This window comes from Podarcis raffonei, chromosome 7 (assembly GCF_027172205.1).
Source record: "Podarcis raffonei isolate rPodRaf1 chromosome 7, rPodRaf1.pri, whole genome shotgun sequence".
Lineage (NCBI taxonomy): Eukaryota > Metazoa > Chordata > Lepidosauria > Squamata > Lacertidae > Podarcis > Podarcis raffonei.
Genome location: NC_070608.1, coordinates 26,906,317 through 26,929,418, shown reverse-complemented (window position 1 = coordinate 26,929,418; position 23,102 = coordinate 26,906,317). Strand labels below are relative to the sequence as shown.

The following is a 23,102-nucleotide window of genomic DNA, read 5'->3' as shown; positions in this document are numbered from 1 at the left end:
CTCCCTTGGCCAGTAAAGCGAGATGAGCACCACAACCCCAGAGTCGGTCACAACTGGATCTAATGCTCAGGGGTCCCTTTACCTTTACCTAATGTGTACAACAATGCAAACAATAGGGTAAAGTGAACATACAAATGCATATGTTAGTGAGAATAATGTAAAAAAATACATTGTACTGAGGGAAATTGTTTTGCAAAAAGGTGTATATTATATGTGTGTGTGTGTGTGGTTGTTGTACTAGTAAAGTACCTGAGTTTATTTTTAAATTATTTAAGATAGTCTTAGGGTCCCTCTAGACTGGTGGGTTTTGGGGGGGGGTGGGGGGTTACACTGCAACATGTCATTGATGCACTGATAAATCCATTGGTGGTGCAACAAAAGCAGGACAAAAAATGAACCAGAACATTTGTGGTCCAAAAATGTGCAGGATTCCACAAGGAAGTTAAAGGAAGTGCACTGATTGGAAACAAAACAGAGCCCCCAAACTGTTGCAGTAACGAACAGTATTGAAAGCAGGATCATGTACAACTGTCTCAATACCATTGTAAGCAAAAATAATTGTGAATTCCGCCCCCCCAAAAAAACGGATGTCTGAAGGGTCCCAATGATTGTAAAGAAAATCCTGATAATTTTGCATCGCATCCCTAATGAAACATTTCCTTAATGCAGCCACTGGCATGCATCCATAAACTTCCATAAACACTGCTGCAAGACTAGACTATAGTTGTGGCAAGGGAGTCTGCAATAGATTAGAGAGGGGCCTCTAATCTAAGGCACTCTAAGGCACAGGTGGGAAGAGGCTGGCTTGAAATGCTAAAAAGGATGAGGCACTTAAGTAGAGGGGAGGGTGAGGGTGAAATTGAGAGGGAAGCAGAGAGCTCTCAATTTCAGAACGGAATGAAGTTGCTGGAATCCTGAACTGCAGCACTTGACACTGCAATGTTTTGTTGCAGGTCCCCCTTGTTCTGCTCTCCTAGTCAGGACTTGAAGCAACAGAAAGTGGAGAGGGCTTTAGAGGAATCTGGCTATCAGTGGAGAGAAGCTGCAGAAGTTGATTTCCTTGTTGCAATTAACAGATACGTATTAAGGTGACAGCCATATTTTCAGTTATCTCATGATGGAAATTCTTGCTCCTTGTGAAAAGGATTAAAATGACTGGCAGATTTAGGATTTTTGCTAGGAGTGGGATTTTAAAGGATTATTAGCCTTCTTGTAAATTAAAGAACGGAATGCAGCATCGGCCCGTAAATTTCACACCCGTTTTTCTTCCTTCTGCTATAGCATTGGGCTCTTATTTAAAACCTCATAGCAACGTTCTTCTTGTAATTGTTTGTAGCCAATGATTCTTTCATGGATAATTGAGAATGAAAAGCCAAGCATATCTTATGTGCATAATGAATAATGATTGCTACCTGTGGGATGTTGCAACCTGCAGAAAGTCTTGTGGTGCCATCTTCCTCCGAAATGCAAGCCCCCTTAATGGGTCCCCAAAACTATGGAACTCCCCCCTTACAGAGGAGCATCAGGCACAGTCTCTCAGACATTGAAAATTCACATCTTCTTAGCCTTTGACAGTTGAGCTATTTTTGTTAGAGTCCCTCTCTATATTCCATCTGGTTTGTTGATACATATGCATTTTCTTGGATGGTATTTTGGGGTGGGCTGTATTATATATTTAAGATAATAAATATAAGAAATCATGATATGATATTATATGATATGCAAATAAAATAGGGAATACAGCAGGTCTCTGTATCATCATCCACTATCGAATAGACACCTGCAAATAAATCATAAAGTGACTCATTAATGACATTTGGATTTTAACCTAGAAATGGGTTGAATAACTTCTGCAGTGAAGATTCCCTTTAGCCCAAGGGATGGGAACTGGATCTGGACCATGATTTAGAATTTAAAAGGTCCAGCCTTTACCAAAATGAAAGTATTAAAAATAGAATTAAAATCATCATTAGCCTAACCCACTCATCTGGCACAGCAACTATACTGGCAAGAGCCATCAACAGTCGGTGAACTGTGACACTGATAGGCCACTAGGTAGCCTAATGGCAAAGTCATGATAGTTCTGTGTGTTGCGGCTTGGCATGGCTGGTAATGACTCAAGGGGAATCCTAAAGGGGGTTTGCCCATTACAGAACCAGTTGTCCTATAATATTCTATGTGCCCAACATATAGTTTAGTACAGGAATTCCCAAACTCTGGCTCACAGACCACCATTCTGTGAAGGGGGGGGGGGCGCTTGCATTTTTGTAATCGTTACTTGACTGGATGACTGCATGGCACAATTCAAAAAAGTTCGAATTTTCATGTACAGCTCTGTTTCAGTTTGCATATTGTTTCAGAAAGCACAGCTTAGGTTGGTTCATCTTTAAATGCAAACCGAATCTAAATACTCCTGCATCCCTACCCATCAGTTCTCTGCCTGCAGTTATCCCTTGTGATGAATATTGCTTTAATCACAACTACTGTGACTCCAAAAACCGCACAGGAAAATGGGCCAGACGATGTACCTTCAAATATAAACTTACAAAAGGCTTCTCCCTGCATGTCCTGCTGTGCTATACAATGTCACATCTTAGGAGTTCTACTTCCTGTGCTGTCTTGAGCATATGGAAGTGAGCAGATAAAGAATCCCTCAGCAGTAATAATAATAAAACCCCAGACATACAGGAAAAACAGACTTGCAAGATCTGAGAGATCAAAACTAGCTGGAAAACATGTATGCGTATATTTTCAGCCACCAATATTCAACGCTACATCCTGCAACCTGGATGCTTTGTGAGAAGAATTTATGCACCTGTTAGCTTGTTCCCTTCTAAGCACATATTTGCAGAGAGACAGAGGCGGGGAGAGATTTGGGAACAAGGTGTCAGTTAGATTGCTCCAGCCTATATTGGTTTGTGGTCAGGGATTTTAAAAGGACCTAGAATATTATGTTTGTCGTACGATGTGGATGAGGCAAAACATTCAGGTGACTTGGAATCCTCCTCTGTTAAATTTGGAAAGTTCTCAACTAAGGCACACGAATGCACAGAGCCATTACACAAACACATATGTTAGAGCTTGATAAGGAACTAATCAAAAGCTGTTAATTTTACTAAGCAACCATGTTAAATTCTGCTTTCTTCTCAATCCTCCGTGTTGTTGCAGTGTGCAAATGAGAGAAGTAGCAAGGACATGTTCTGCTCTGACAAAGGCAACCTCTGGGTAGCTCTAGATGGCTATTTGGTCCAGGGGTAGGCAACATGGTGCCCTCTAGTTGTTGTTGAAGTACAGATCCCATAATTCCCAGCCATTGTCCTGGCTGGCTGGGAGCTGATGGGAACTGGAGTCCAAGAACATCTGGAAGGCATGTTGTTGTCTATCCTGGATTCAGTCCCATGCCACTTACCACAGTGTGTGCATGTAACTGGCTGTGAAGTTGGTTATATGTATCATAGGTGGAGGGTGGAGGTGAGAATGTCTCTGCCTCTCTGCTTGGATTTGAACTCAGATGCAGATGTGTAGGAAACTTTGGTCACGAAGTGACTGGATGCTGCAGATGGCCCTGTCTTCTTATGAGCCAACATTCACGCCATGATAAATGACTCGTTGTGGCTACAGGTACCCTTCAAGGAAACTAAAACAGGGGAAGTTCTGAAATAGCTCCCCTCTCACCTAGACAATGTTGCAGCTATGTTATGGGCCTCTGCTGGACTTTTCTGTGAGAACAAAGGAAGAGAGCAGGCTAACCTATCAGGAAAAATATTGAGAAAATTGGGTGTTCTTCAACTATGTTGTACTCAGAGTAGACCTATTGAAATTAATAGACCAAACTTAGCCATGTTTATTAATTTCAGTGCATCTATTCTGAGTAAAACTGAGGCTCCATCTGCCCTATACATTTAAAACAGTATCATACCACTTTAAACAGCCATGGCTTCCCTCAGAGAATCCTGGGAACTGTCCTTTGTTAGGGGTGCTGTGAGTTGTTAAAGGTAAAGGTAAAGGGACCCCTGACCATTAGGTCCAGTTGTGGCCGACTCGGGTTGCGGCGCTCATCTTTATTGGCCCTCGGCTTCATTGGCCGAGGGAGCCGGTGTACAGCTTCCAGGTCATGTGGCCAGCATGACTAAGCCACTTCTGGAGAACCAGAGCAGCGCACGGAAACGCCGTTTACCTTCCCGCTGGAGCGGTACCTATTTATCTACTTGCACTTTGACGTGCTTTCGAACTGCTAGGTTGGCAGGAGCAGGGACTGAGCAACGGGAGCTCACCACGTCGTGGGGATTCGAACCACCGACCTTCTGATCGGCAAGTCCTAGGCTCTGTGGTTTAACCCACAGCGGCACCCGCGTCCCTCTGAGAGTTGTTAGGAGACTCCTATTCCACTCAAGGAGCTACAATTTCCAGAGTTTCCTGGGAAAAGGTACTGATCGTTCAACCACTCTGAGCATTGTAGTTCTGTGAGGGGAATAGTCACCAGTGCATCTAAATATGCTATGGAAATGGGTGGGAACCTCAAAGCTGTAAATGTCGTCCTCACCTCATGGCATCAACAGGTAATTTTAAAAAGTAATCTGGAAGCCTATAATCAAACTGATGGGCAGAAGGCATCTCATTTTTTAAAAAATATTTTTTTTATTAAATGTTTACACATAACAAATTATTCCAACAAATCATCTTCATTATATTTCCCCCCGTTTCCCCCTCCCTCTCCCCCATACCCTCCCTCCCTTCCCCCACGACTTCTCTCAGTTCCTCTCTCTGGTTTTTTAACACATATTATTCTCTGCATGTTGTAAAAATGTAAAGACCCTCCAAATATCTATCTATGATTTTAACACCAATAAATTTGTGTATGTTTATTCAAAACGGGCAGAAGGCATCTCAGACCTAGCAAACGGCACGGTCCACAACAGGCAGACAGGAATCCACAGGTTGCAAAGCATTCAGCATGGTCTGTGATCGGCTAGCTAGGATAGGTTGGCATCTGTTTAGCACCTGCCTTTGCAGACAAGTTGCTGATGTTAAGAAGCCAAGTTTGGAGCAACAATTCGATAGAGCCAGCCCAGCCCTACTGGTTCCTCGGGTCACCTGGGCCAGCTTGGTTGACAAGTCTGCTCACCCCTCTTGGTGCAGTGGCATTGTGGGATGGCAGAGGCTTCACTGGGGGCCCCGACGTGGGAACTGGAACTGCCATGGCCTTCCTGATAGATGGGGGAGGTGGAGAAGCCCCCTGAAATATACTCAGAGTCGCAAAGTGATTTCATGCTCTTTATTCAGCTCATAGTGGTGAGGAGGAATGAATGAATGTCCCCTCAAAGTATCTGCTTTATATACATTATTTACACAATGGGCTGCACATGATTGGCTAATTCCGGAATTCTACTGTAAGCCAATCAGCTTGTGGATTCACTTCAATCTGGAGCATGATTGGGTGGTTCCTTCCAACCAATCATACTGCTGCATTGTTCTAGGACCAATCAGACTGCTGCATTCTGAATCCTATTGTTCTAGGACTAATCAGACTGCTGCCTTTTGGATCCTATTGTTCTAGGACCAATCAGACTGCTGCAGTTTGGAGCCTATTCAACTCAGTACATAACACCCCTCCCCTCTAAGTTCCCGTCCTGCCCGGGAGGTCGCATTCATAGTCCTCGAGGTACGCTGGCGGCCTACGTGTGCGTTGCGGCCTGGGGTGTTCCCTGGTCCGGGGTTCAGGTTCTGGCTCGTGTTCCAAGGATGCTGGCTGTGATGGGGCTGTCTGGTCTGGCGCAACCGGCTCGCTCAGTCGTGGTTCTGGTTCCGGTGTCCTTTCGGCCTCGCAGGTCCTCTCTGTATTTACTGATTCTGCCTCTCCTGCTGGCCCCTCGTGCTCTATGGGCCTCACTGCCCCTCTGTTCCCTTGGGACTCCTCTGACCTTTCCTCCTCCTGGTTTTCTCCCGGGAATCGTCGCCGTATCTGGTCGCAGTGGCGGCGCCAGCATTGCCCCCCATCTGTTAGCACCTCGTACGACACGGGGCCAGTGACCCTGGTGACTGTGGCGGGTACCCATGCTGGGCCTGCCCCAAAATTCTTTGCGTACACTGGGTCCTGGGCCTCGAAGGTCCGGGGGTTCCTGCCTTCCCCCACCACTACCTCATCCTGAGCTCTATCGGGGTGAAGGCGGTCCAATCTGATTGCAAGGCGCCGACCCATTAGTAGTTCAGCGGGGCTCCGGCCAGTTGTTGAGCTGGGGGTGCTGTGCTGTGCTAGAAGGAATGTGGCAAGGCGGTACTCCCAATCCCCTTGCGTCATGCGGCGAAGGGTGTCCTTGGTGGTCCGCACCATGCGTTCTGCTTGGCCATTGGTGGCAGGATGGAATGGCGCCGAACAGATGTGGCGGATGGCGTTTTGCGCTGTGAAGGTTTGGAATTCTCCTGACGTAAATGCAGTCCCGTTGTCTGAGACGAGAGTGTCAGGGAGCCCGTGGGTTGCAAACAGCCTGCGTAGTACCCGGATGGCTGCGGACGTAGAAGTGGACGGTACCAGTGCGACTTCCAGCCATTTGGTGTAGGAGTCCACCACTATGAAGAATGTTTTCCCCTGAAAGGGGCCAGCGAAGTCCACATGCAGGCGTGACCATGGCGCTCGGGCGGACTCCCAGGACTGGACTGGGGCCCTTGGGGGATCTGGGCGGGATTCTTGGCAGGCCTGGCAGTGTTTGACCCAGGCCTCTATCTCTCCGTCGATCCCCGGCCACCACACATAACTCCTGGCAAGGGCCTTCATTCTTACTACCCCTGGGTGTGTCTCGTGTAGGGCTGTGAGGACCCTTTTGCGGAGGGGCTGGGGAACAACGACCCTGCTTCCCCATAACAGGCACCCCTTGTGGGCCGACAGTTCATGTTTGCGGGTTGTGTAGCCGGCGAATTCTGGCCCGGGGCTGCTGCTGGGCCATCCCCTCCACACCCAGTCCAGGACCCGGGAGATGACCCTATCTTTCTTGGAATGGTGTGCAACTTCTTGTGCCTGAATGGGGCGGTCGGGAAGCAGCTCCAGGCTCATAACCTCTTGTGCAGGTGCTGGGTCGGGGCCTGTTTCCGGTAGTGGTAGCCTGCTGAGGGCATCCGCATGGCCCATCGCCTTCCCCGGACGGTGAATCAGTGCATACTGGTAGCTGGCAAGGAAAATTGACCACCTGAGGACGCGAGGAGACAGCACTTGGGGGGTCTGCTTTTCAGGGGCAAATAAGCCAAGCAACGGCTTGTGGTCAGTCACCACGGTGAAGGGCCGCCCGTACAAGAAATCATGGAATTTTTTTACTCCCTTCACGATTGCCAGACCCTCCTTGTCGATTTGCGAGTAGTTCCGCTCGGTTGCGTTGAGTGTCTGGGAAAAGTATGCCACCGGTACCTCTCTTCCATCCGGGAGTTGGTGTCCCAGGACAGCGCCAATTCCATAGGGCGAGGCATCGCATGCTAGCACCACCGGCAGCCTCTCGTCGAAGTGTGCCAAGACCGAGTTTGAGACAAGCAAGTCCTTGACTGCCTGGAATGCGGCCTCCTGGCGCTGGCCCCACACCCAAGGGGCCCGCTTGTCCAGGAGTCTGTGTAGGGGCTCTGCTACCGCCGCCTTGTGGGGAAGGAAGGAATGGTAAAAGTTCAATAGTCCCAAGAAGGCCTGAAGTTCAGTCTTGTTCTTGGGCGCTGGGGCATCACAAATGGCCCGTACCTTGTCCCCAGTCGGGTGGACCCCTTCTGCGTCCACCATAAATCCCAGAAAGTCCACCTGAGGCACTCCTAGTAGACATTTTTCCCGCTTCACCTTGAGACCCGCCGTCTGGAAACGGTGCAGAACGGTGCGGAGGCGGTCCTCAAACTCCTCTGGTGTGGGCCCGGCAATCAACACATCATCGAAGAAGGGGGTGACGCCAGGAATCCCTTTAAGTAGAGAGTCCATTAGATTCTGGAATATGCCTGGTGCCACGCTGACACCGAATTGCAGCCGCTTTACCCTGAATGCTCCTCTGTGCGTCACAATCGTCTGTGCCTCTGCTGTGGCCTCATCTACTGGCAGCTGTTGATATGCTTGGGCCAAGTCCAGCTTGCCAAAAATTTTCGACCCAGCCAGGGTGGCAAGAACATGGCTGACCACTGGCACTGGGTATGCATGGGCCGTGAGGGCCTTGTTTATGGTACATTTGTAGTCTGCGCAGATGCGGACTGAACCATTAGGCTTGACGGGCGTGACGATTGGGGTTTCCCAGGGGGCATTAGGCACCGGCTCCAGCACTCCTTGCTCCACGAGCCGGTCCAATTCCTCGTCTATACGGGGTTTCAGGGCGAACGGGACCCGGCGGGCCTTGAGCCTGACCGGTCGTACTGCGGGGTCAAGCTGTAGAGCAATGGGGGGGCCCGTATACTGTCCCAATTTCCCATCGAAAACCCCCGGAAATTCCTTGCATATGGCGTCCACGTCCACTTGTAAGCTAGTGTGGTTCACCCCGGTGACGGCTAGCCCCAGTGGTCCAAACCATGCCAATCCCAGTAAGCTAATGTAGGGGCCCTTGACCACAAGCAAGTCCAGTTGCCGCGTCCGCCCTCGGTATTGCACCCTGAAGGTCCCCACCCCCATTGTGGGGACCTTACGTTTTTGGAAGTCCCGGAGGGTGAATGGGGCCGGCCTGAGTTTGGGACCCCCAGTAGGACACAGTTTCCTTAAGGTCCTTGCCGAGATTATGGATAGAGTTGAACCCGTGTCAAGCTCCATGCGGCATGGGGCCCCCTCTATCTGTACGTCAACATAAATTTTCTCTACGTTGGGGTGGGGCAACTGGTATACCTGGAAGTCCGTGAGCTCTGTCGAGTTGCCTTGGTGCGTTGGGCCCCGGGACCTGGGGCTCTTGGATTGGTCATCTGATGCCTGGCGTCGGGTGGGCCGAGCCCGACACACCCGGGCGATGTGTCCCAATTTTCTGCACTGCCTGCACTCTGCGTTGCGGAAACGGCAGGTCCTCCTCTCGTGACTTTCTCCACAGCTTGCGCAGCTCCCTCCTTCTCGTCGAGGCAGCTGTGGTATGTGGGCTGCTTGAGTGCGCTGCTGTACTCGGTGCACCTCCTCCCTGTCGGATCCTGAGTCGTCGGTGAGGTCTTCGTGGTGGACCCTCGGTTGGGACAGCTGGCTCGGCCGTGCCTCTTGCGTCGACCTCTCGGCAGCTTCCGTTGCCAGGGCCTCCTCCAGAGCGACCTGGAACGTTAGGTCCTTCTTAGCGTAGAGGCGTCGTTGCAGCTTCTCATCCTTCAGGCCACCGACGAGGCGGTCACGAAGCATGTTCTCCAGCTCTGAGAAGTTGCAGAACCGGGCGGCTTGGCGGAGAGAGGTCACAAACCCAGTTATGGTTTCCCCAGGGGCTTGCCGCTTTGCGTAGAAGGCATTTCGACGAGCCACCACTGAGGGCTGTGGCGAAAAGTGCCCCTTCAGCTGTTCCATTATTGTTTTGTATGGAACAGTAGCGACGTCTTCAGGCGCAAGGAGGGCCCGGGCGATTTCAAACGTCTCCTCTCCGCAGACGCTGAAGAATATCGCCCTCTTCTTGGCGTCTTCTTCGTCGGTGACCCCTTTGGCTTCTAGGAGGAAGGTGAAACGGGAGGCGTACGCTTCCCAGTCTCCCGATGCTGGGTTGAACGGCGAGAAGCTGTTGTCGGTTGCCATTCTGAGTTCCTTGTGTCCCGGAGCTGAAGCCTGGATACACGGTGCGAGGCAGCGGTGTGGCAGGTGGCGGTGCTGCGGTGCTGTGTGTGGCAGTCAGCTCAGCGGGATCCCACCTTCGTCGCCAGTGAAATATACTCAGAGTCGCAAAGTGATTTCATGCTCTTTATTCAGCTCATAGTGGTGAGGAGGAATGAATGAATGTCCCCTCAAAGTATCTGCTTTATATACATTATTTACACAATGGGCTGCACATGATTGGCTAATTCCGGAATTCTACTGTAAGCCAATCAGCTTGTGGATTCACTTCAATCTGGAGCATGATTGGGTGGTTCCTTCCAACCAATCATACTGCTGCATTGTTCTAGGACCAATCAGACTGCTGCATTCTGAATCCTATTGTTCTAGGACTAATCAGACTGCTGCCTTTTGGATCCTATTGTTCTAGGACCAATCAGACTGCTGCAGTTTGGAGCCTATTCAACTCAGTACATAACACCCCCCCCCATCAGAAACCAGATCCTAGCCTGCACCCTGCTTTGGGAAATGGGGATGCAGACTGGGACTTGCGCTGTGACAGGGGGCGGAGCTGACAGAGCCGAAGGTGGGCTTCCCTTGGATCCGCCCCTTTCCCATTTAAGCAGCCATCACCTGGGGCACTTCCTGTTCCTTCCCTCGCCAGCACTGACCCGGTGGTTTTGCCTACCTCATAGCAATTGTCACAACTGGTTGGGCATTGGGGCAATCATTCGTTTTGGATGGAGGGGAGGTTGTAGTCTATGCCTGCCCCTCCAAATGCTGGGGTATCCTGTTAAAGCAGCCTTTCTCAACCTGTGGGTCCCCAGATGCTGTTGGACTACAACTCCCATCATCCTTGAGCTCTGGCCTTGCTAGCTAGGGGTGATGGGAGTTGTAGTTCAACAACACCTGGGGACCCACAGGTTGAGAAAGGCTGTGTTAAAGGGATCTGGGGGGAGTGGCCATGTCCGCCTGCCCTGGGGGGGGGGCAGGGCTGAAGGCACTCCCCCAAGCAGCGGTCCCTGCAGAGGTCACCCTATTGGATGTAAGTCTTAGGAATCGCCTGGATTGACCACGCGTCACTTCTGGTGAGTGGGCCAGAAGTATTTAGACTGCCCCATGCCCAAGCCAAACCTCTTTCATCTGTATTCAATAAAGTTGTGGCCTGTTTTGACCCCAAACCAGTCTTATTGGTCTTTTATTTATACGGGTTGGGGTATGGGGGCCCAATGCCTAGTCCCGCAAGCTGTAATGCTATCTCCAGCCATGAAAGGGGTGGTGCTGCAGCACAGCACAGATCAGGCTGCAAGCTCCCTCCCACTGAAAGCTGCCCTGGTGGTGCAGGAAGTACAGCACCTGGGTCCCTCTCCCCGAGTCTCCTGGTTCAAGATTCCTGGTGCCCAACACTTGGTTCTGTTCCTCATTGCAATACACTTCAACATTTTTGCTGTCCTCCTGTTTACATCAGCAACAACAGAGCATTTGACCTATCAGCAGATCACAAAGATGTGTAGAATTTATGCCTGAGCGTTTCTTCTAAATTAATGCAATATTTAACAATGTCAAAAGCTTTGCATTATATGAAAGATTATGGCGTTACAAAGTCGACATGCTGCTGAAACACAATGCCTTTTACTATGGCAGATTAAAGTGACAGCTGTTATTATGGTGGCAATGTCTTCACTTACACAAAGGGGAGCCTTCTCCAATTCTTATCTTGAAACTTGAGCTCTTGCAATGCTGTTTCACTCCCATTATCTATTCCATACGGCGCCTCTGTCGTTTCTTTTATAATCCTTCTGCTATTTTTATTCATTTTATTTTTAGAACAAGGCAAGGAGTCTCAATCCCAAGGCTTAAGAGTGTTCTCATTAGAAATGTGAAGTGTGAAAAACTCTTAGCATAACCTAAATTTTTTTCTACTGCCATAGCTTTCCGCATGCCAGTGTATCGCAGCTACCCCTAAGCACCTCCCACAAAAAAACAGTTGTCTTCAAACATGAAAGTTGATCTATTTATCCCCTCATCATGCTCAAATTTCTTGCTGTTCCCTACATGATATACTAAGTTCATTTGTTTCTTGCGATTTGTGGCTCCCCTCATGCCATACCAGGGTCAGCGAAATCTGGTCCATTGCAAGCAACAAGCTGCAAAGCCTTAATGTTCCTCAAACTTGATGTCAGGGGAGTGGTGGAATTATAGTTATGGACAGAATGCACAGAGTTAGGGTTTCTTGTGAATGACACTCCCCCCCCCCCCAGTTCTTAGTATACATTGTTAACTGAGAGGATACATTTGATTTGAAACGTGACTACACAATTGCCATTGCTGAACTATAGTGTTTTAGTTTGTTGCATTGTTTCAACTCTCCATTTCTCCTAGTCCCTGATTTATGTCAGCGGATGCTGGACCATTAGGGCAACCAGGGCTTAGTGCTACCAGGTGAAATGCTAACCAACTTTTTTTTTTACATTTCCCCCCAAATCTCCAAGCCACGCTCTTTGCTGTGCCACACACATCCTTCCATAAACCATTTGAATTTACAGAGGCTCAGGGAGACATTTCTGCCAATCTCCCATTCTCCGCCCAATCAGTTCTCTGCACCATTCAGCCAACCTCAGCCAGCAGGTCACATGGACTTTGGCCCCAATGCTCTACCATGCTAGAACTATATTTCCTAATAATAATAATAATAATAATAATAATAATAATGTGCATTGCTTTGTAATAATTTGTTGGATCTCTGGACTGTAATAAAGATTGATTGATGATGATGATGATGATGATGATGATGATGATGATAATGATAATGATAATGATAATATACCCCACCTATCTGGCTGGATTTCCCCAGCCACTCTTAATATTTACCCTAACATGTTCTGTTTTTATTTCTCCAACTTGCCCTGTCTCCATTCCCTTGACCTGGCGAGGGGTTGTGAGAAGCTGTATTTTTGAATCTCTGACTTGACAGCTCTATTCCCATTGTTGTTCCTCTAAAACTTTTTTGGGGGCAGACTAGAGTTTCAGAGTGCACCACAGGGATGTATGGCCCTTCCAGATGTTACTGGACTCCAGCTCGCATCAGCCCCAGCCGGCAACCTCTGGAAGGCCACAAGTGCCCCATCCTTGCCTACCGCAAGGACCACACCTTTAAGAGTATCAGAAGAAGGCAGAGACAAGGCCGAAATTGAAAGAACCATCAGCAAAGGCCAAGCCAATTGGAGGTGTGATATTGCAAAGGGCCACTGGATGGCGCGCTTCCTCAATGGAATGCATTCCCTCCCTCTGTTCTTTCCCATGTTTCTCTCTCCCTCCCCATAGAGATAGGAAATGTAGATACAGTACTGTATAGTTTTAGCTTCCGAGTTGACTTTGGACGCCTTTTTCTCCCTACATTTCCCACAAGGCGGAAGCGGCTGATGCCCATAGAAAATTATAGAGAAGTCTTGAGCTTTTGAGGTCGTGATTAAGGGCAGCCCTTCCAACCATATGAGAGGAAACTCCAAATAATAATAATAATAATAATAATAATAATAATAATAATAATAATAATAATAATTTTATTGTTTTTAACCCCGCTCATTTGCCCAGCCACTCCAGCAAAATATTAAAAAATAATAAAATATCAGACACTAAAAACTTCCACGAACTTTAGATGTTTCCTAAATATTGTGTAATTTTTTTATCCCCCTGACACCTGACGGGAAGTAAATCCTCACTAAAATAAACAAATCAGCAAATTTGTTTCTGCTGCTGCTGCTGCCGCCCAGTCACAGCTGCAGGCGGAAATCCTGAGAAAGTCAGCGCAGCGATCGCTCTTCACTTTTCCTAGCTCCACAGTCACACGGCTGCGCAGTGCTCCGTCACCAGGAGTCTATGGTCTCTCGCCGGTCTGGCGGCGATGGAGCCTGGGGCGCGTGCGCCGAGTCCCTTCCGCTCCTATTCCCAACGCCTGGGGGCGGGGCCTCGCGGCAAGCAGGGCGGGACCAGCCGTGGCCGAGAGCAGCCCGGGCGAAGGAGTCACGGCGGGCCGCCATGGACGGGCCCGGGGAAGGAGAAGAGCCGGCCGCTGCGGAAGAGGCGGCGGGGGGCGGCGGCCTGGAGCTGCTGGCCCGGCGGCAGCGCAAGGAGAAGCGCGAGCTGCAAGGTGAGGGAGCCGCCCGGGGCAGAGAGACCGAGGGAAGGCAGGCAGGCGCTGCTGCTGCTGAAGGAGGGACCCCATGAAAGCGGGGCGGGGGAGCCGGGTTGCTAGGGAGCCAGGAAAGGAGGGTTTGTGGGTGGGCGAGTTTCACTTAACGGGCTGCATATGCAGCGCCTACACTTTGGAACTCCTCCCCACTTGATACCGGGCAGGCGCCGTCTCGGTACCTGCTTTTCAGCGCCTGCTGAAAACTTCCTTGGAGGTTTCTAAGCAGAGGTTGGATGGCCATCTGTAATTCACGATGCAGGTGAGATTCCTGCACTGCAGGGGGGTTAGATTAGATCAGTGGTTCCCAACCTTTTCGGGCCATGCCCCACCTAAGCATCTCTAAAATCCTGATGACACCCCCCCCCGCCGCAACATATAATTCTGCTTATTCAAAAAGTGAACTCCTATTCACGTGAAGGAAGCCTAAAAGGCCATTCACTGTTAATAACTCATTCTCAAATTGACCCCCTTAAATATCAAATTGACCTCCTTAAAAATCAAATCGACCCCATTAAAAATCAAATCGACCCCCTTAAAAATCAGATTGACCCCTTGTAGAGCGTGTGCCCCACATTGGGAACCACGGGACTAGATGATCCCTGGGGTGCCCTCCAACTCTATGATACTGTTATTTTTGTTGGGACAAGCCCACCTGGAAGCTTAGGAAGTTGCAGAACCTTAATCTGCTTTCTGTTTTAAGTTTTGCACATTGCAATTTTTTCTATATTTCATTGTTTTGTCTCCTTGTAAACCGCTTTGTAGGTTTTTAAACATTGCAATCAAGCGGTATATAAATTTTATGAAATGAATGAATAGAAGCAGGAGAAAGGCTCGTGGCACCTTCAAGACCTAACAGGGTCAGTGTATCTGGCAAAGTGAATGTATGCAGCTGCCCCATATAACACGGATTCTCTGGTCCACTCCTAGAGCAAATTGCACAGGGCTGGTTTTGACCGTGGAAGGGGTGAAGCTTTGGGTAAGATGCCTTCCTTGGTTGGTTGGGTGGGCTTCACCCAGAAGGAAAGGCCAAGGCAAGGGCTAGATCTTGCCCCACCTCCTCACTCTTGCCACTGCTCATTGTGGTGAGCGCCACCAGACAGGAGTTGCTGAGGACCACGCAGGGTTGCTAGCTGACGCCCTGCAAGGATGTAGGCATCTGCAGGTGCCCAGTGATGCTGATCTTCTGATAATGTGGCCCTGCAAATATGACACTTTAAATATAAAACAGAAAAAAGATATGAGATGTGTTACAGCACATGGGCTTTTGTAGGTTAGATCCTGCTTCATAGGATGAAATGGGCTCTTGCTCATGAACTTCAATGTGTTAGAAGAGAAATATGTTCCATCTTTTAAGGAGGCACAAGCCTCTTGCAGCACAATCCTATTTGTGTCTCCTAAGAAATAAGTCCAATTCGGTTCAGTAGGAGTCCTCACTCCCGGGTAAGTGTTGTATAAGCTTGCAGGCTCAGGTCTGTAGCAAACACAGCTATGTGCTTTCTGAACTGTTGCCCAGTTTTTATTGTACTCCAACTCCCAGCCTGCATGACCAGGGGACAGGAGATTGTTGTTGTCATCCGTCTGTCTCAAGAGACAACGGAATGCGCCTCCAGGGGTGAAGCCAAACCGCTGCATTAGCAGCACCAGAGTGACCTCTCCGGAGCACAAGCCTGGACAGTGTGTATGGAAATCTGGATTTGTTATTAGGGGGCAAGTTCAGCTGCTACTGAAGATGTGATAGGAGGCGCTGCTGGTGCCTTACATTTGCAAAATCATATTGCAAATCTTGGCATGGGAGTGGCTATGGAATCTGGAGTAAGTCCAGCTTGCAGCACAGGAGACAAGAAGGGAATCATGTTCCCTTGTTCTGACGCTGACCCTATTACTGGATCACATGCTGCCTGTTGACATTGCACTACAGTCCACGAGATGGGGTGCCAGTTTCCAAAGCCCACAAATAGTTTTTTTGCTGTGGAGCCTCGATTAGCATTCATGACGCATTAGCAATTCCACAGATGTGTTCAGAGCACTTTCTGCAGTGGACCTCAAAAGTGGGGGAGCTGCAGCAGTGCTGGTGTTGCTGAGGTTAATGTGAGAAGCCTAAAACCAGGCTGGAAGGAGTCCAGGATGTGGCTTCTTGTCTCATCCTGCATTGTCACAGCTCTCTTACTTAGCTTTGTAGTACCGGAAGGAGCATTGTGCATTGTAGGTTTTGTTATGTTTGCTAGGACTAGTAGCAATTGTGGATATTCTTTGCTCCAGGGATAGGAAAACTATGGCCATCAAGGTGGAGCTGAACTGCACCTTTCCATCAGCCCCAGCCAGCCACTATGAAACACCTGCAGGGCCACAGGTTTCCCATCACTGTTCTACTTCACTGGGTAGTCTGAACACATCATCCAGATTAAATACATACCTACACACACACACACACACACACACACACACACAGTTGTACGCTGGTTGAGGAACGGAATCCGTTCTGGAAGTCCGTTCGACTTCTGAAAACATTCGAAAGCCAAGGCACGGCTTCTGATGGGCTGCAGGAGCTTCCTGCGCTCAATCAGAAGCCATGGAAGTAGTGTCGGACGTTTGGGTTCCAAAGAATGTTCGCAAACTGGAACACTCACTTCCAGGTTTGCGGCGATCGGGAGCCAAAACGTTTGAGTCGCAAGGCATTCATCAACCAAGGTACATGTTTTAGTCGTACATGTTTCGGAGCATAGAACTCAACATGTGCCTTTGTGCACTTAGAGAATTTTTTTGTAAAAAGCAACTAATAAATAATATTAAGCAAGACCAGATTTTATTTAGTTTGCTTTTTTAAAAAAAATCGGCCTGTCCCTTCATAGTTCCAAACAGTTCACTGGATTTCATTCCAGCATTCCAGACTGGTTTCACCTTTTGAATGTGTTTGGAAGGCAGTGGTTTTGCTCCCTATTACGTTTAAGGTTCATGCACAAAAAGCACTGTAGTTAATAGTTATGTGACTGAGGCAGGTTTCCCCCCCTGAAATAGATATTTTCTGCAATATGGGTTTACAGTGCAATTACATTAGTCATGCATATACATTGAAAGATGTTAAATTCATTTTTTTTTCCTGTTCAAGTGCAAGGACTTCTAGCTGTGCAGCAGAACTTTTCTTGCGTGCCCCTAACTTTGTTCTGCGGGTTCTCCCACCTCTCTGGAGCAGATTTTGGAGGGTGTCAGGTAGACACAGGGAGAGAAGAGGGAGTTCTGTTGCACACATGGAATGAGTGCTTTGGATACGGCCTATTATGTCACACCTGCAGTGTAGTAATGTTAAACTTAATGATGGCCAGCTTTCCAATGATGAACAGTGACATGCATAATTGCTAGGCACTCACCAGTTGTCTCACTGATTTGTGCTTCTGCAGCCAAAATCCAAGGAATGAAGAATGCCGTTCCAAAGAATGACAAAAAGAGAAGAAAACAGCTGTCTGATGAGGTTGCCAAACTGGAGGCCGAGCTGGAACAGAAACACAAGGGAGAACTTAAGAAGCTAAAGGAGACACTAACTGAAGAGAATAAAGTACGTGTTGAGGGGCACTCCATTTTCAAAGCTCTGTTGGCATAATATCCACTGAAACTACCTTTGAACGTTGTTTATTTCTAACTTGCTAAGGAATTGGGTTTCAATGCTGTGACACCATTTTTGTTTTTGTTATTTTGGCCATGATAAATCTTATTTCGCCTTAAATGCACAGTGAGTGAATGATCGCTAAAAACATATCTGATTCTTGGAAGCCGCACTGTATAAAAGTAGATGAGTTGGGTTACCTCTGCGAAGCGCGATCATATGCTCAATAAATGTTTGTTGTTTATTTTCTGGCAAATGCTGATGTTGTACATTCTAGTTCCCAAGGCAAATCGATTTTGCTTGCTGGTGTCATCAAATGACAGCGAATGTCTAACTTGCTTTCCATAGTACCTGGGATACGGATTAGCTCTCTTTGTAGGTTGGGGAAGGATTTAGACTGCTATAATTTGACTGATAACAGCAGACGGGGGGGAACTTAACCTAGCCAGCAGGCTAGATCCTCACCTCTCTCACCCTTAGCAGGCCAACTTTGACGGTAGACAAGACTGCCCACCTGTCAATCATCTGACATAATATCAGGTGGCAACTCCAAATCAGCTGATCAGTGTCAATAGCAAGCCCCACTGGCTGTCAAATAAGTTTGCTGTCATTAAGCCCGACTTACCAAGGAGCATTTGGGATTGCACTTTAAACTCCAGATTGTTCCTCAGCAGCTGTTTCTTTGCCTGCCCTTCCTCCGATGTCACATATGATGTCAGGTGTTGCACATGGCATGGGGCAGTAGTACCTTGGGATGTTGGAATGGAAGGTGACTATTCTTCCTATACCAGACTTGCACAACACTTCATGCAGTTTGTACCGGTTTTCTGCATAATCCCTCTTCCGGCAGCTTATCTAGGCTACAGTATGAGACAGGAACCACATATTGTGCAGGCTGAAGTACTAAGAACTCTTGGGTTGCACCATCATTAATGTCTCAAGCCTTAGTTTAGAGTCTGAGTGATACTTCTGGCGTGGTGCATAACTTGCTTGTTGGGGCCACTAGAGAATGAATATTAAATAGGTTGGGTGAGAAACTGTGGTATGAAGAAGAAGAAGAAGAAGAAGAAGAAGAAGAAGAAGAAGAAGAGGAGTTTGGATTTGATATCCCGCCTTTCACTCCCCTTAAGGAGTCTCAAAGCGGCTAACGTTCTCCTTTCCCTTCCTCCCCCACAACAAACACTCTGTGAGGTGAGTGGGGCTGAGAGACTTCAGAGAAGTGTGACTGGCCCAAGGTCACCCAGCAGCTGCATGTGGAGGAGCGGAGACCTGAACCCAGTTCACCAGATTACGAGTCTACCGCTCTTAACCACTACACCACACTGGCTCTCAATGGTATGAATTGTTAAGGAACTGAAACTCCAGATGTATGCGCTATAACTTACCCTGAAAATTAGAGCGGCAAGTTCAAGAAACTAGTCACTACACATTTTACATAATTCTCATTTGTCATTTAGGAAGATGCTGCAGTTATAAATATTGCAAGACTGGAGCTTGAGGACATGGAACAGATTCAGCCTCCTAGAATAACAAAAGCACAGAAGAGGCGGGTAAGGTTCTTACGGATGTGAATATTGTCTTGATTAGACAGTGAGCAACATGCAGACCCAGGTGCTTTTGTGAGAGATCTGGTGTCCCCAGGGTGGCTCTGGGACCTGGTTTCAGCCCCGTGGCCCAGACAGAAGCAGTCACCAGCACAGATCAGATAGAGAGGGGTTAGAGACCCCTTCATCTCATTGCATGTTATCCCGTTAAGTCTCTTCTGGTCTTTCAAGCCTCTTTCATGTATGCCCACAATTGGCTACAGCTAACTAACCCCATCTTTGGAGCTGGATTCCAAGAAATGCTCATGGTGACCTTTCTGAAAGGCAAACGATATAACTGAAATCTCTGAATAAGTTTCAGTACTCCCCTTAACTTGTGCAACTTTATTGCTTTGCTTTTTGCACCGTTCTGTTAGTAGAACTGAGATGTGAATCATTGGCAACTGAGACCCCTTTTAATAAGCATATGATATTGGTTCATGATGTGGACAAATGTGACGTCCCCGTGCATTTTACTGTTTTCAACCCACAGGATAAAAAAGCAGCCATGGAAAAAGAAAGAGAAGAAAGAATCGCAGAAGCAGAGATAGAAAATTTAACAGGAGCTAGGCACCTTGAAAGTCAAAAACTCGCCCATAGTTTAGCCACGAGGCAATTAGAAATTAAGCAGATCCCATCTGATGGTCACTGCATGTACAGAGCTATTGAAGATCAGCTCAAAGAGCAACAAAACTCCTGGACTGTTGCAACGCTTAGAAGTCAAACGGCAGAGTACATGAAAAGTCACGTGGATGACTTCCTACCATTTCTAACTAACCCAAATACAGGAGATCTGTACAGTCATGGTAAGTAAACTGTGTGCATATTTCTGTCGTGAGTCAGCTGTTACAGAGAAAATTGGTACCAAGTCAGTTTACCACATATCAGTGGCACAGATTTAATTAAACTGTAAGGACCCCAATAGCTGCAACCAAATCTTACTTATGCTGCTCAGAAGTTAGTCTTTCTGTGTTTATTGCATGTTTCCTTTAGGTAAATATGTACTGGATGGCAAACGTGTGTGTGTGTGTGTGTGTGTGTGTGTGGAATAGTCCAATTGCAACAAGATGTAAAGACATTACTTACTATTACTACCTATGGCAGGAGTGAGGAAATTTTCGCCCTCCAAATGTTGCTGAACTCCAGCTCCCATCAGCCCCAGCAAGCATAGCCAATGGCCAGGGATGATGGGGGTTGAAGTTCAGCAACATCTGGAGGGCCAAAGGGTCCCACACCTGACTTGTGGCTCTAAGCACATCAGAGGGGCTGAGACTTTAAGAATATCTTAATGACTGTGACCTAAATCCACCTTGCTTAAGCCCATTGAAACCAATGGACTTAAGCATGCTTAAAACTCTGCATTAGATTAAAGCTTTATTTGTTAAAGCTTTCCCCCACTAAACTGTCTCTCTTTAACCAAGGGAAACATCCCAAAGCAGAACCTCTGTGCAATCTAGGAGAAACACAAACTATTAAACTAAACGTGTCATTGGTAAATCTGTCCATACCTTTTATAATATTTATTGACTTTGTCATTTCACAGAACACTGCTTGGTCCTTTGCTCGTTTCTTTCCTTCTATCTGACAGGGCGACATCTTTGCCTTCAGCCTGTTTCCTCTTTGCCTTGTGTATTACTATGCAAAGTTATGTTCTTCTGCATACTTTAATTGCCAATGTAAGCTTTCCTTTTTGGGCTTGCTCTGTTTTCCAACATTCAGATTAAAAATGGTGCACTTTCTCCCTCCAGAGGAATTTGAAAAATACTGCCATGATATAGCAAACACAGCTGCCTGGGGTGGCCAATTGGAAGTAAGTATCGTGCCCTGCTCTTTCCTAATATCTTAAATGCCAACGCTTGTTCGTTTTGAGTCTTTAGAATATTCCCAAATCTTCAAGAGAGGCTGGGAATCCTGTGAACCTTCTATCGTTTTTATCAACTCCTGCAGGCCCAGCCAGCATGGCCAGCGGTCAGGAAAGATGGGGGTCCAGTAACAGTTTTCCCCACCTTACTTTTACAATGAAGAAATTGCTTCAGGTTTAGGTAATTCTTACTGCAGAGATAATCAAGAGCATTTCTGTTCTGTTTATATGGTAGAAGAACAGTTCTACTTTGTAAAAGGTTTACAGCCATCATCTGGGCCCATTCATACCACATGCTATGCTGATTGTATCTGTCTAGCATACTGAGACCACTGTCATGTCAATATGAATTAGTAACCTACTTTTATTAAGATAATAAAAAGGGTGAAATCATATTTGCACTGATGATTTTTTTAATATAAATGTCTAAAACAATATAGGTTTTGGAGCAAAATTATGTTGTTCAAAGAACTGATCAGAACACTTACTTTTTTTTAAAAAGGGCTTAAATTTTGTTGTAAGCCACTTAATGCTGTGTGCTACAAAGATAACTACAAATTTCATACATATTTTTTTAAAAAAATGTAATTGTGCCTTGCAGCTAAGGGCTCTATCGCACATCTTGCAAACGCCGATTGAAGTTGTACAAATGGATTCACCACCTATAGTTGTTGGTGAGGAATACAGGAGAAAACCCCTAATACTTGTGTAAGTAGATACTTTAAACACAGCCTCAAAGGAGTTCTGTGTTTGAAGAAGTATATAAGTGACTAAAAACATTGGTTGAATCATGTATTTAAGGGTACCTTGGAGTAAGACCATTGAATTCAGTGAGACATATTATGGGTAAATAGTCATAGCATCAGGGGGAAGGGTCAACTAGCCGTCTGGAGCAGATTTCAGAGGGAGGAGCGGGGAGAGAGAGAGAGACGATAGCTGAAAATGGTTTTCTTCTCTGTTCTACTGTTGGAAGGTTTACCATCAGCTGAGCAACACCACTGGAAATAAAACCATTGGATGCATCTATGTGTGCATGCATTCTGTTTGTTTGGAAGACATCTTTGTAATTGCTATAACACCTGTTGTTTTTGCTTCTAGGTATATGAGACATGCATATGGATTAGGAGAACATTATAATTCTGTAAAACCTCTAATGGACACACCTACAGAAAATGAAAGCTAGTACAGGATTCAACAGAAGATATGATGAGTGCATCTTTGCACTTTACGCTGCTTATCTTTGGATAGGTTTTAAAATTCTGCTCGAGTTTTTTTACAAGGCAATGAGGGTTTGGGGATATATATCAGATTTGTTGTATGAACTGTTAATTCTAATTTAAATCATGTTTTAAACAAAATATTCCCCAAGGTGTTTGTAATGTAACTAATAAATTGTGTATTACAGATCCCCCCCCACTTGCATTCAATCCTCTCCTTTAGTAGCAAAAAGAATGGTTTATGTACCACGGCTATACAACTCTTCAACTATTATAAACAGCAGTCTTTCAACAATTGCAACTAAAACATTATGGGAATATTTAACAATTTTCTGCAATTGCTAAAAAACTTGGTGATACTAGGAGATGGTTGCATGATGCTTCTTTAGGTCGAATATCTTTTAACCATTGTTGTGACTTAAAAAAAACAACCTCTTGCTGAAATCTTCAGAGAACCTCCCTGCCCCTGCCCAGCTTAAATGGGGTTGCGCATCCAAACGTAACTGCCTTAGAGACTCAGAAACACATTCCTGGTTATAAGAAACAGCCCTATAATATTGAGTCAGACCATTAGTCTACCTAGTTCATTTGTCCCCACTGACTGGCAGTGGCCTTCCAGGTTTCAGACAGGACTCTTCCAGCCCTACCTAGAGACTGAATCTCGTACCTTTTCCCAGTCAAACAACGTGTTCTACCATTAAGCTATACCCCTTCCCTTTTACATAGACTTTTTGAAGAACAAGTTTGGTTTGTTCTTTAATAGGATGGCTACTACTTTCCGCAGTCGCAGTAAAGGCAATATGGAATAAGAATGAATTTTGTTGCTGATCCTGGTTTCCAGTTCAAACAGAGCCCCTACACAATCACCTCTGGAGTGCATGGCATTCTTTCCAAACTTGGTTGTGAAGTGACTGTCCACGTTTTATTTAAAACATGCATATG

General features: G+C 46.9%; 1 protein-coding gene and 1 long non-coding RNA gene across 2 annotated transcripts in view; both read left to right on the top strand.

Annotated features, from left to right (window-relative positions):
• LOC128417263 (uncharacterized) overlaps window positions 1-1,101 on the top strand; it is a 32,665-nt gene extending 31,564 nt beyond the window's left edge. Inside the window, exon 5 of the long non-coding RNA XR_008331428.1 lies at window positions 954-1,101. This is a non-coding gene — a long non-coding RNA (uncharacterized LOC128417263). The remainder of the gene's footprint in view (window positions 1-953) is intronic.
• A 12,585-nt stretch (window positions 1,102-13,686) lies between these two features.
• Window positions 13,687-22,350, top strand: OTUD6B (OTU deubiquitinase 6B). Its single transcript, XM_053395679.1, has 7 exons — window positions 13,687-13,859; window positions 17,297-17,451; window positions 18,957-19,049; window positions 19,576-19,888; window positions 20,831-20,892; window positions 21,545-21,651; window positions 22,042-22,350. The coding sequence occupies exons 1-7, from the start codon at window positions 13,748-13,750 to the stop codon at window positions 22,124-22,126; spliced, it is 927 nt and encodes a 308-aa protein (XP_053251654.1). The 5' UTR covers window positions 13,687-13,747; the 3' UTR covers window positions 22,127-22,350.
• Window positions 22,351-23,102: the final 752 nt, after the last annotated feature.

What these genes read in the sequence shown, in the direction of transcription:
- OTUD6B (XM_053395679.1), top strand. Translation starts at nt 13,748, where the DNA reads ATGGACGGGCCCGGGGAAGGAGAAGAGCCGGCCGCTGCGGAAGAGGCG. An exon ending in CAAAAGCACAGAAGAGGCGG is followed by an intron (nt 19,050 to 19,575) that starts GTAAGGTTCTTA and finishes TTCAACCCACAG; the next exon opens with GATAAAAAAGCAGCCATGGA. An exon ending in AGGAGATCTGTACAGTCATG is followed by an intron (nt 19,889 to 20,830) that starts GTAAGTAAACTG and finishes TTCTCCCTCCAG; the next exon opens with AGGAATTTGAAAAATACTGC.